At 59.7% G+C, this 10877-nt stretch overlaps 3 protein-coding genes across 3 annotated transcripts; all 3 read right to left on the reverse strand.

The window, feature by feature from the left end:
- Positions 1-191: 191 nt before the first annotated feature.
- Positions 192-1927, reverse strand: BDZ90DRAFT_228162 (putative general amino acid permease; the record flags this gene model as incomplete). Its single annotated transcript, XM_025504794.1, has 2 exons — positions 192-1576; positions 1651-1927. The coding sequence occupies 2 exons, from the start codon at positions 1925-1927 to the stop codon at positions 192-194; spliced, it is 1662 nt and encodes a 553-aa protein (XP_025360407.1).
- Positions 1928-2809: 882 nt separating this feature from the next.
- Positions 2810-3640, reverse strand: BDZ90DRAFT_63003 (hypothetical protein). The gene has a single exon (XM_025509735.1). The coding sequence runs from the start codon at positions 3423-3425 to the stop codon at positions 2871-2873; it is 555 nt and encodes a 184-aa protein (XP_025360408.1). The 5' UTR covers positions 3426-3640; the 3' UTR covers positions 2810-2870.
- Positions 3641-10869, reverse strand: BDZ90DRAFT_63006 (hypothetical protein). Its single transcript, XM_025509736.1, has 2 exons — positions 10703-10869; positions 3641-10611 (listed from the first exon to the last, which is right to left on the reverse strand). The coding sequence occupies exon 2, from the start codon at positions 10555-10557 to the stop codon at positions 3856-3858; it is 6702 nt and encodes a 2233-aa protein (XP_025360409.1). The 5' UTR covers positions 10558-10611; positions 10703-10869; the 3' UTR covers positions 3641-3855.
- Between the last annotated feature and the right edge of the window lie 8 nt (positions 10870-10877).

Genomic DNA, 10877 nt, shown 5'->3' on the forward strand with positions numbered 1-10877 from the left:
CGTGACGGCCATGATTTCACTGGCTTCACTCTTTTCAATCGGCTCTCGCGGCGTGGTAGGCGGATATAGAAGGTGACATTGGCAGACTAGCAAAGATACGAAAGGGACACGTCTTGTGTGTCTGTGACGGATGGTAGTAGAGAAAATACAAGTGGAACAGCTGTACGTACGCGCACGCTTCTTCTTCTTCTTCAAGCAATGACGGCCCAAATCTTGCCCCAGAGAGTCGTGGGCTTCTCCTCTTCGTACTCGTTGTCCTCGAGCTCCTTGAGACCAGTGACAAAGTCGATCTGGTCCACCCTGAGGATGGAGCCTCGGCCGTAGTAGATGAGAGCTCCGATGAAGAGGACGAGGAAGAAGGGAATGGGCACGTAGTTTGTCCAGAAGTCCGACTGGCTGAAGGGCTTGTTGGCATCGAGGAAGTAGGCGAAGCCGGAGAAGAACATGACGATCGTCGTCATAAAGATGACCCAAGGGGCGTAGATGACCGAGAAGCGGGCCGTGAAGGGAAGGGTAGAGCGGGGGATGTTCTGTCGTGCCATTCCCTTGCGGAAGCGCAGGTGCATGATGGCGATGCAGGTCCAGGTGGAGAGACCAGCCATCGAGGTCATGTTGGCGAACCAGCCGAAGACGGTGGCGGCACCGTTAGATACGGACATGTAGGCGAGGGAAGAGAAGAGGATGGAAACACCAACGGCATAGTAGGGAAGACCACTCTTGGTAGTGCGGGCGAAGATGCGAGGAGCGTTGCCTGCGATGGCGAGACCGTAGAGGGCACGCGACGAGGTGAAGAGGTCGGATGACGCGGCGCTGACTGCGGACGTGATCAGGGCAGCGTTGATGACCGAGGGGAGTCCCTTGATGCCCGCAGCCTTGATGGCGATGACGAAGGGGGATCGGGTCGTCTTCTGGCCCGAAGTGAGGGCAGGGTCGTTGGAGGGGCAGATGAGACCGATGCAGAAGGTGCCCAGGATGTAGAAGATGAGAATACGGACCCACACCTTCTTGATGGCGGAGGGTACCGTCTTGCGCGGGTTGCGAGCTTCACCTGCGGCGATAGCGACGATCTCCGTGCCGATGAAACTGAAGCTCGCCTGCAAGAGGACGCTGAAGAAGCCAAGGAATCGTCCCCAAGAGCCAGCGATCTCGAGGTACTGAGCGAATGGGCCGGGGTTCTTCCAATATCGGAAGCCGAGACGGCCCTGGTCACCGGCGCCGAGGTCGATGCAGATGGAGAGGATGATGAGGCCGACGATGGTGATGACCTTGATGGATGCGAACCAGAACTCTGCTTCACCGTAGACGCGGGTGCCAGCACAGTTGATGGCGACTACGAGGACGAGGAAGATTGAAATCCAGATGGCGGGGTTCTTGTCGGTCCAGAAGGTCATGAGAACGGCAGCGGCAGAGAGTTCGGCGGGCAAGATGATCGTCCAGTTGTACCAGTAATTCCAACCAACAGCCAATGAAAAGGGCTTGCCGACGAGGCGTTCGGCCAGCTTGAGGTGTCCACCGGGTACCGGGTACTGCGAGATCATCTCACCGAGGCACATCATCATCGAGTAGCACACGGTGCCTGCGCGACGCAACGCAGTGGGGCAAAGCAGGTCAGCAAAGGGCAAGTAGGCGGCAGCGTCGATTGGAACTCACCGATGAGAATGTAACCCAGCCAGAGACCGAGGGGACCACCGTTGTGAAGGGAGCCACCAGAACCAAGGAAAAGACCGGTACCGATGACACCGCCGATGGAAATCATGGCAAGATGGCGAGGGAGGAGGGCGTGCTTGAGCTTCTCATGCTCCTGTTGCCCAAAGGCATTGGTCGGGTCTCGTCCGTATTCGCCAGTCTCGAGGGTGGGGACGACGTCTCCCTTCTCCTGGCCGGGGCTGAAGAAGGGCTTCTCCTTTGCATCGGGAGAGTAGGACATGTTGGGCGGGGGAGGTGAAGGGGTGAAGCAGGGGGTGGTCGTCTAGTGGCTGCGCTCTACGCTTGAGAGGTCGCCTGGATGGGGATGAGAGACAGCTCTGCTGTAGATGGACGATGGACGAGGGAGGAAGAAGACTGGGGGCTGGGGATCTCCCTCTATATACGAGGAGGGCAACGGCTCGAGATACGAGTGAGGCTGAATCGCCCGCCCTGCTACCCTTCGACCGACGGACATCGAGGGGCGGCCCGCCGTGAGAGCAAGGGCAACGGCGAGACACAATGGCCTAGCTCGGCGAGGCAATTGCCGTTGCACGACGAGGCGCAGTCCAGATCCTAGCGACCCAGCGAGCGAGCGAGGAGCGGCTGGTGATAGCGCGCTGCTCTGGAGATAGCAATGAGGCGACTGTCGTGGCGCCACTTGGCTGCACCTCCCCGCCTCAACGCCTCCTCGTCGATCAAGACTAGGCATCGAGCAGCTGTGCAAATGTGCTGCGAATAGCTCTTTCGCCACCTTCCCCACACCAAAGACGACGCCACTAAGCTCTCGGATGTCTCGCCCAGCGACAAGGATGGCGTCCGTCTGCACAGGACCCCGCGTCCTTCTCGTCGAGGTACTGTAATTGGGCTATTGTACCTGCTTCCCGCTCGGCGGGCGTGCAGTCGTCGTGGGGCCTAGGTCGTGAGACCACAAAAGCTTGAGCAACAGGAGGCTTCTCGTGCTGCTCCAAGACCGTCGCAGTGCTCTGCGATAATGAAAAGGGGACGACGATGTGAGCAATGAATCGGCGTACGCGCCGCGGCCGAGTAGACTGGCGGCACTAGACCTGGGGCTGGGCGCTGGAGTCCGGGTGGCGCTGGCCAGCTCTTGGATCACGGGTCTAGACTCCGCGACTTCACCGCTGCAGACGAGATACGAAAGGCGACCGCAGAAGACGAGCCATGGGTCAGCTCCTTGATCTCCTGCCGGTATCGCGATGAGCTCGCTCTTCTTCCCATGGCTGACGGCAAAGTCCTTCCCGCTCAAGCATGATCCGTAACGAGGTGGCTAGCGCGGATGCTCGGGCCCCCCTCGTACTCGTATCGCGAATCGTTTCATCATTTGTCATCGTAGCGAGAAGACTTGGCGCCATCATCCATATCTTTCTCTGCTCTCGTGACCCTCCTTCAAGCGATAGGAAGTTGTTGCTCCGGCCGACTTCGCTCGCACGACGGTCAGCCAGCCAGGCCACCATCAGTAACTCCGCCTCCCTCCTTCTTCTGACAGATCCAAGCTCCGTCCGGCGGTCAGGCCGAGGCAGCCCAAGACAGCGCTGTGTGAGCGGGAGGAGGAGTGGCTCGATGTCGCCATCGCAGTCCAATTGTAAAGTCGCGACGCAATGGCCGGAAGTTGCGAGAGGAGAGGACAGGAGCATGGTCTGCGGAGGACGAGGGCAACGAGTGGCCGACTGATCGCATCGTGAGAGCAGGTCAAGCTCAGGGTCTGATCTAGCTTCCGTCATTGGGCAGCGAGATCTTCAGCAGGCCGAGAAGCAATGGCAAGGTCGACGATGAGGGGCACTTCTATAGAGTCAGGATCAGCGGTGTCTTCTTTTCGTTCGAAAACGTGTCGAGGAGACGTCAGGGGCATAACAAGCGCCCGTCTTGACTGACGACCACTACCGTCAAGGCTGATCTTGATTGGATTGAAAAGATAGCAGCTTGATCGAGAAAGGGGAAAGAAGTCGAGCGAGAGGGAAACAGGAGAGGAAGAGGTGTTGTGAAAAGATGATGGTCGAGTCATAGTCATCATGATGTAGGCGCGAGACGAAGGAGACGGTCTCCTTGCTCGCTTCGATACCGTCTATATTGAGGAAGCACACTCCACCACGATCTCCCTGCTGTTCTCGCTCGCTTCTGATCCTCCTTGACTTCCTACGCTGCCTCTCAACCTTACGACAAATTGAACGCTCCGGCCCCCTCCCTGACTGCAGTCTGCAGTCTCCTCCTCATCGTCTCTTTGCTACTGTACTCGGGCAACTTCAAAAAGTTTGCGCACGACATGTTGCTGGCCAGGTAATCATCTGGCTTGAAGGGCGCCTCGTGGGGTCGCTTGACTACCGTCAATTGGGGCTGCAACCCTCCAAACCCGCCAATTGGCAACTTTGGACTGCCCGTCAACCACTGCAAGAACTCTCGCCTCTCCTCCAAGTTGAAGCTAGCCATCAGCGACAGCAAGTCACGGAAGGTAGCGCTCTCCGCATTGTATCCATGGTCGGGCTTGATAGAGGCGACGAGCGTGGACTCAGACCAGTCCTCGTCGGTATTGCCGAAGAGCATGACGAGCTCGTCTGCCGTAAAGGAGGCCATGGATTTGATAGGGAAGATGGAGTTGAAGCCAGCACGGAAGGACTTGATCAATGGAGCAATGCCCGAGCGCACCGTCGCATCGATGATCAGGTCGATGTACTCTGCAACATTGGCGGGCGTGACGGGAAGGGACTTGCCGTTGGGCTTGAGCTCGTAATCCTCATCGCCTGGCAGAGTGAAGTCAAAGGCCATTCCCGTCAGGTCATCCTCGCTCATGCTGAGCAGCTTCTCAAGGGACGATGCCAAAGCAGAGTCAACGGCCTTGAGCGTTGCCATGTTGGCTAGCGAGCCTCGATTGCCTGTGAGTACGGCACGCATGAAGACGGGCGAGAAGTCGCAGTCGATGATCCTCGAGTCGAGCAAGGCCTTGGCAACGAACTGACCGAGGATCTTAAAGGCGGCAATGCGACGCTTGCCCTCTTGCGTGGCGAACTTGGACTGCGAGAGGGGCAAGGGGAAGAGCCCGCGAGGAGCGTAGACAAACTTGCTTGCCGTCGTCGAGTCAGCAGGCGTACTGTCTCGCCAGAGCTGTAGATCCTTGCGCGCAAACTCCTTGGAGGTGAGGGCGTAGAATTCGAGCGTTGGGCCCAGTCCCGTGCCGACCTCGTTGAAGTATTCGACCTCGAGAATCGTTTCCTTGCTGCCGTAGAGGTCCATGACCCTAAATGCCGAAGGAAGGATGTTCTCACGCGCGATGCGCACCTTGGCACGGGGCAAGCGGACGAGATGGGCGAGCGACTGATCATCGTAGCGCGACGTCGAGGCGCTGGCACCGCCTGTAGCATTCTCCTGGTTGCGTGCCGCCATTGACTGCCAGCGGTGGAGCATGCGATTGTATCCGAAGGCCGTGAGCTGAAGGAAGGCATATCGGGCCTCGAAGGGGAAGAGGAATGGGAATTCCGTGGGCATCTGGACCGACCAGTCGGGCAGACACTTGCTCGCGACAATCATGGGCTCCTCGAGCTGGCGGTTCAGTTTGGCCGTGAGCTTGTTGTTGACAAAGGCAGACTCGCTCATGGGTCCAACCTTGCCGTCTGCAACAACGCTGCTGGCCACTGACGAGCCTACGCTGACGTCTCGCTGCTGGCGCCATTGTGCGTTTAAGCTGTGCAGGACCTTAAGGAGCTGGAGGATTTTGCCAAAGGGCGAGTCGGCTGGAATCGATTCGGGCAGCTCGGCCGGCGGGGTAATGGCCGTGATGCTGCTGCTGCTCGAGGCGTCTGCCCCGCTCTCGGGCTCGGGCGTTTGCTCGACGCCCGCTCTTGGTGCGGCGCCTACGACCTTCCTGAACTTGAGCGTGTAGACATTGTTCCAGATGTTCCGCCCGCCCAACAGGCTAGCTACGGCGCTGCTGCTGCTGCCAGGGATGCCGTTTGACGCTGCCGCCGTGGCTGCTGCTCGGCTGGGGCTATTCTCAAAAGTGTGGACAGCGCCATAAATCGTCGAGTCGACGGCAAGCTCGCGTCCGTCCATCGAGAAGCGGATGTGCCAGTCCGAGGGCTTGCGCTGAAGAGCAGCAGAGTACGATGGGCGACTGCCGCTGCTGGAGCCTGTTGCCGCCGACGAAGAGCTTGAGGCGCCTGCGTTAGAGTTCGAGGCGGGTCGAGAGGATGAAGATGAAGCGCCAGCGAGTGCAGTAGAGCTGCCTCCTGCTGGAGTGGGAACTCGAGTGCCGTCAGGTGTCTTGACTTCGACCTTCTTGCCGTCTTCGGCAACGGCGAGGTTGACTGTCTTGTCTGCGGCCGAGGTGTCGCCGATCATCTCGCCATCCGCAGGGCCAACCTCGTCCTCGAAGATCTCTTCGCCAAGTCCCTCTTCCTCCTCTGCATAGGCCTCGTCGTCCAGAGCGTCGCCCAGCAGACTTTGCATGAGAGAGCGTGCTGCGTCTCGAGATGGGTCTGATGACGAGGATGGTCCGTCGGCTGGGTCATGCGCGCCGCCGGTCGCTGCACTTGAGGACGAAACCGCTGGGTTGCCTGCGTCCTCAGCGCTGGTCGTGGCTGCAGCGCTGCTCTTGCCCTTGGTGTCGCTCTCAGCACTCTCCGCCTCCTCGCTCTTGCCGCTGCCCCCGGAATTCTTGCGAGTGAGCCTCGAGCTGCGACGCGGTGCCGTCTTCTTGGCCGCGCTTGATGAGGAGGAGCTATCCTCGTTGGTAGGAGCCGCAGTCGCCGACGCTGAAGTTGTGGACGGTAAGCCGCCCTGTCCCCCGCTGCCACCGGTAGCCGGGGCGGCACGCCCGAGCAGTGCAGCTCTCTCTGCTGCCAGTGCTCCTTCCAGTCCCCCCGCCCCGCCACTGAGTGCTGCAAGCATCGAGGTGAGGCGAGCGCTTCTCGACAGTCCACCGTCGTCTCCATTGGCTGCCTGCTGGAGCTTAGGACGGAGGAACTCTGCAAGTCGGTCCAGCGAGGCAATGGCATGAATGCCCACCACGAGGTTGCTAACGGACCTGGGCGTCTCAGTACCCTCCTCAGCCTGAAGTCGCAGGCGGATCTGACGGTGAATACCCGCGGCAGAGCCGTAGCGTCGCATGTCATCCTGTCCCGCACCAACGGCCGTGCTGATATCGAGGTTCTCCAGACGGTTGAGCGACTCCTGCAGACGACGGACGAGCGAGCTGCCCCTTGAATGATTCGCAGCGTCGGGTGCCATGAGGGCGTCGATGAGGAGCTGGCGTCGCGTCTCGGCAGGCACCTCGACGCTGTCCTCCGTGGCAAAGTTGTAAAGCCCGTCAATGAGGCCGGAGCGGAGTAGCTCAAAGCTAGAGATGGGCTCTTCGGGCTTGGAGAAGAGAGTGAGGATACGCTCCAGTGCTTCAGCTGCTTGAGTGGGGCCCGTGTGAGCTGCGTCGGCCAGAGTGGAGACGTTGGCCGAAACCTCCTCGAGCGCTCGCACAGCGTGGTTGGCACCGCCTTCGGCGTTGGCTGCTTCCTTGTTGAATCGGTCTCGTAGGATGCGCGAGCGCCAAATGAGGGCATCTTGCTGCTCCTGAGGGGTTGGAGTCGCGGCCGTGGTCGCGGATGCTCGACCAAGAGTGGCGGACGTCGACGAGCCGTAGGCACGACCCAAAGCTAGCCCCGCAGCACTGGTGGCGCCCAACTCATTGAGGGTCGGAATCGTGGGCACGCCCGTTGAGGCTGCTGCGGAGGCTGCCGCGTTGGTGGCGGCAGCGGAGGCATTGCTTGGTGAGGATGCGCCCTGTCCGACAGGGAGGGAGAGCTGAGCAGAAGAAGAAGCATTGGTCCCGTACTTGGTCGTGTTGGGCTGCTTGGAGGCAATGTCTTCAATCTCCCACATGACACCTTCGCGGCGAAGCAAGCTCTTGTAGACCTCGGGCAGCTTGTTGCAGAGTAGCTCTACCATCTGGAGCGAAGGCAGCACCACGGACGGGTCGTCGCGCGAGGAGAGAATGGCACCAATGAAGCCGGCGAGGGGAACATTATCGAGCACTGAATTGAGCTTCTCGGCGTCAACGAAGCTTATGATCTTCAGAATGCCCTGCAGTGCCTTGACGCGGACGTGGAGGGCGACGCTCGCAGCATAAACTTCCACGAGTGTAGGAAGAACCAGCTGCGTGAAGCGCTTGATGAGGCCATCCTGCTCTCGGAGCATCTCTGTGCGGCGATTTTGAGCTTGCTCGCGCATCAACTCTTTCTCGCTCTTGACTCGTTCCTGCTTGACGGGGAGTACGGCCGCCGCTTCGCCGCCCTCTGCAACGGCCGCAGCGGCGACGGGAGAGGCAGACGTCTCGATGGCGCCATCCGCCTCTGAGCCAGGCTCCGCCTTGATGGGTGTCGCAGCCTCCGCCTTGACGGTGCTACCGCTCGTCCTGCGCGAGCCGGCTTGGTCACGCGCGCTTTTCCTCTTCTTGTGCCACGCCTTTTCGCTGTATGCTCGATGGTCGAAGACGCCCTCCCTAGGCAATGGAGGGAGGAGTTCGCTGACCAGCGACAGAGCCTCTTGTACCTGTTCCTTGGGTCGATGTGCGAGATTCTGAAGGACAGCCATGTCCGCCACCGCGACACCTTGGCCAGCAGAATCACCATCAGCCGCGCCAACCACAGCAACCGCCGCATCGTCGGCAGTGGCAGGCACCGCTGCTTCGAGCTGCATTGCCGAAGCGGTCGTGCCCTGCGAATCGAATGCAGCAGGTCCACGTCCGCCCGTGCCGTCCTCTGCTGGTGGAGCCGAGCCAGTGAGCAGAGTGTAGAGAGTCTCGACGACGTTGGTCTCGAGGAGAATGACAGCAACCTTCGGGCTGGCCTTGACGGCTGAGCTAAATGACTTGAGCACATCTGTGTAAGTGCCTTGACCGATAGATGCACTGGCAGAAACGCCTGCAGCAGATGCCGAGCCAGGAGAGCCGTGAAGCAAGAGAGCGTTCAGTGCCTGGACGAGCTCCTTGTCAACGAGCTGCTCGAGGCAGTCGGGCTGATGACGGAAGCTCTCGATGATACGGACGACGCACTTGCAAGCGGACTCGACGAGGCGCTGATCGGCGTAGCCAAGGACGTTGCGAATGATCGGAATGATGTCCTTGACCTTCTCAAAGTGCGAGGCGCTGAGCCTGCGACAACAGTTGGCAGCTGCAGTCATTGCCGTGCGCTGGATGTGGATGTTGAAGAAATCGAGGAACTGAAGCATTGCCATCAAACCTCCCTCTTGAACGATGGACGTCGGCGTCTCTGCCGAGATCTTTTCGAGAGTCTGGAGCGTCTGCTCCGCAAGGTCGATGAACTCTATCTCAGTCAGCTTTGAGAGGAGGACGGGAATGGCTCCATAGGCGACTACGGTATGAGCGGCGTAGGGCATAGCCTCGATGAGATTCGCCAAGCATCGGCACGCAAGGAGGGTCATTTCTCCCTGATCGACTAGGCCAGAGGCGGTGAGGGCGACAGCCGCGGAGGCATCATCGTTCTCCTCGGCGGCTTGCTCGCCGTCGTCGCCCGTGCGCGGTCCGCCCATAATTGAGACGAGCTCAGAGACGAAAGACTCAGTCGAGAAGTGACCTTGCAAAGTGTCCTCGTTGGCCAGGCTGAGCGCCTCTGAGAGCTCTTGAAGCGCAATTAATTGGGTGGTGGGGTCCTTGCGGTTGCGGAGCGAAGCGAGTAGCTGACGATAGCGCGAGCCACCGCCGCCGAGGTAGCCTGCAAGTCTGGCGACGTTGGCGAAGTCGGACCCACCAAAGCCGTCTTCGAACATCTCCTCGTCGTCGAAGGGGTGTCCCTCGTCGTCGTCGTCGTCGTCGTCGGCGAGTGGATGACGATTCTCATTTGCCGCGTTGCGATCCCCGTTGCCCGAGTCTTGCTCTTCCTCGTCTTCACTGTCTTCGTCGACGTCCTCGTAGTCGTCTGCTTCATCGTCTTCGTCGTGGTCCACGATGTCAACGTGCATTGAGTCATCCTCGACGCCTTCGTCGGCGTTGCCGCAGGCAGCGCTGGATCCACTGGCGGCGTTGCCTGCACGGCTCGATGATTTGCGGCGAGTGGATGGTCCTGAGGCCGAAGTACGTCGACCGCTGCTGGACGACGCACCATCCTTGTTCGCAACCATCTTCCTCTTAGCGTTGCCTCGCGACTTGCTGCTGCTGCCGCTGCTGCTGCTAGTCGTCGAAGCTTTCCTGTCGGTCTTGACCGCTTTGCGTGCACGTGTAGCACCAGCGAGACTTTCTGTAGAAGGTTTGCTTCGCAGATTGTAAGCCAGGGACGAAGACGAGGTGCTAGCAGAACGCTTAGTCTTCTTGGCCGGCTGCTCGATGCTGCTCGTGCTGGTCGAAGCTTCTGGTGACTGTGCGGTGGGAAGGGACGCCCGGCGAGAAGACCTTCGAGGGAGTAGCGGCGAGTCGGTTGTGTCGACTGCTTTGGCTTTGCCCTTGGATGATGAGCTTGCTGAGGCTGATTGAGCACCAGAGACGGCTCGCTTGCGCTTGCTTCCCGAAGCTGAGTCTTTTGACGAAGAGGCTACGATGGCCGAGGCTGGACTTGTGGCAGCGGTGGCTGGCGTGGAGATTGACGAAATGCTGGATGTGTTGCTTTCGTCTGCGAGCGAGTCTGCCGTCGACGAGTTGAAGCTAAGAGCGGTGGATCGACGAGGTCGTCGAGCAGTGGGAGCTTGGGCGGATGAAGAGCTGTTGGAGATGGGTAGGTGTCGCGACGAAGAGGATGAGGATGAAGAGGAGGAAGTGGAGGGGGCGACGGCGTTGCCGCTAGAAGATGAAGATGCTTGGGTGGCTGCTTGGGACTTGATGGAGCGAGATCGAGTGGTTCGTCTTTCTCTGCCGCTCTCCATCAGAGGCTGGCGATGGAGCGGTCAGAGTGAGACGATCCCGAGGAGGGCTTGATGCTGAAAGCGCCGCGCGGAGGCAAACACCACGCTGTCAGTCTCGATGGTCTCACTACAAGCCCACACCACACCACGAGTGTTCGACTCTCACTTTGTCCAGCTCTTGATTCGGAGCTGCTTCTCTCACAATCGTTGGCGTGTGGTCAGACGGTCATCCGAGATCGTCAAGTTGCGTTATTGCTGCTGATGTGAGGTGTAACGACGATGGCGGCTGGTGCACGCTGGCGTCGTTATGGGGCGAATGGGTGCTTGCTTGCGAGTCACGT

This window comes from Jaminaea rosea (assembly GCF_003144245.1).
Source record: "Jaminaea rosea strain MCA 5214 unplaced genomic scaffold BDZ90scaffold_13, whole genome shotgun sequence".
NCBI classification, from domain to species: Eukaryota; Fungi; Basidiomycota; class Exobasidiomycetes; order Microstromatales; genus Jaminaea; species Jaminaea rosea.

Coding starts and splice junctions, on each gene's coding strand:
- BDZ90DRAFT_63003 (XM_025509735.1), bottom strand. CDS start 3,425: ATGACGGAAGCTAGATCAGACCCTGAGCTTGACCTGCTCTCACGATGC.
- BDZ90DRAFT_63006 (XM_025509736.1), bottom strand. CDS start 10,557: ATGGAGAGCGGCAGAGAAAGACGAACCACTCGATCTCGCTCCATCAAG.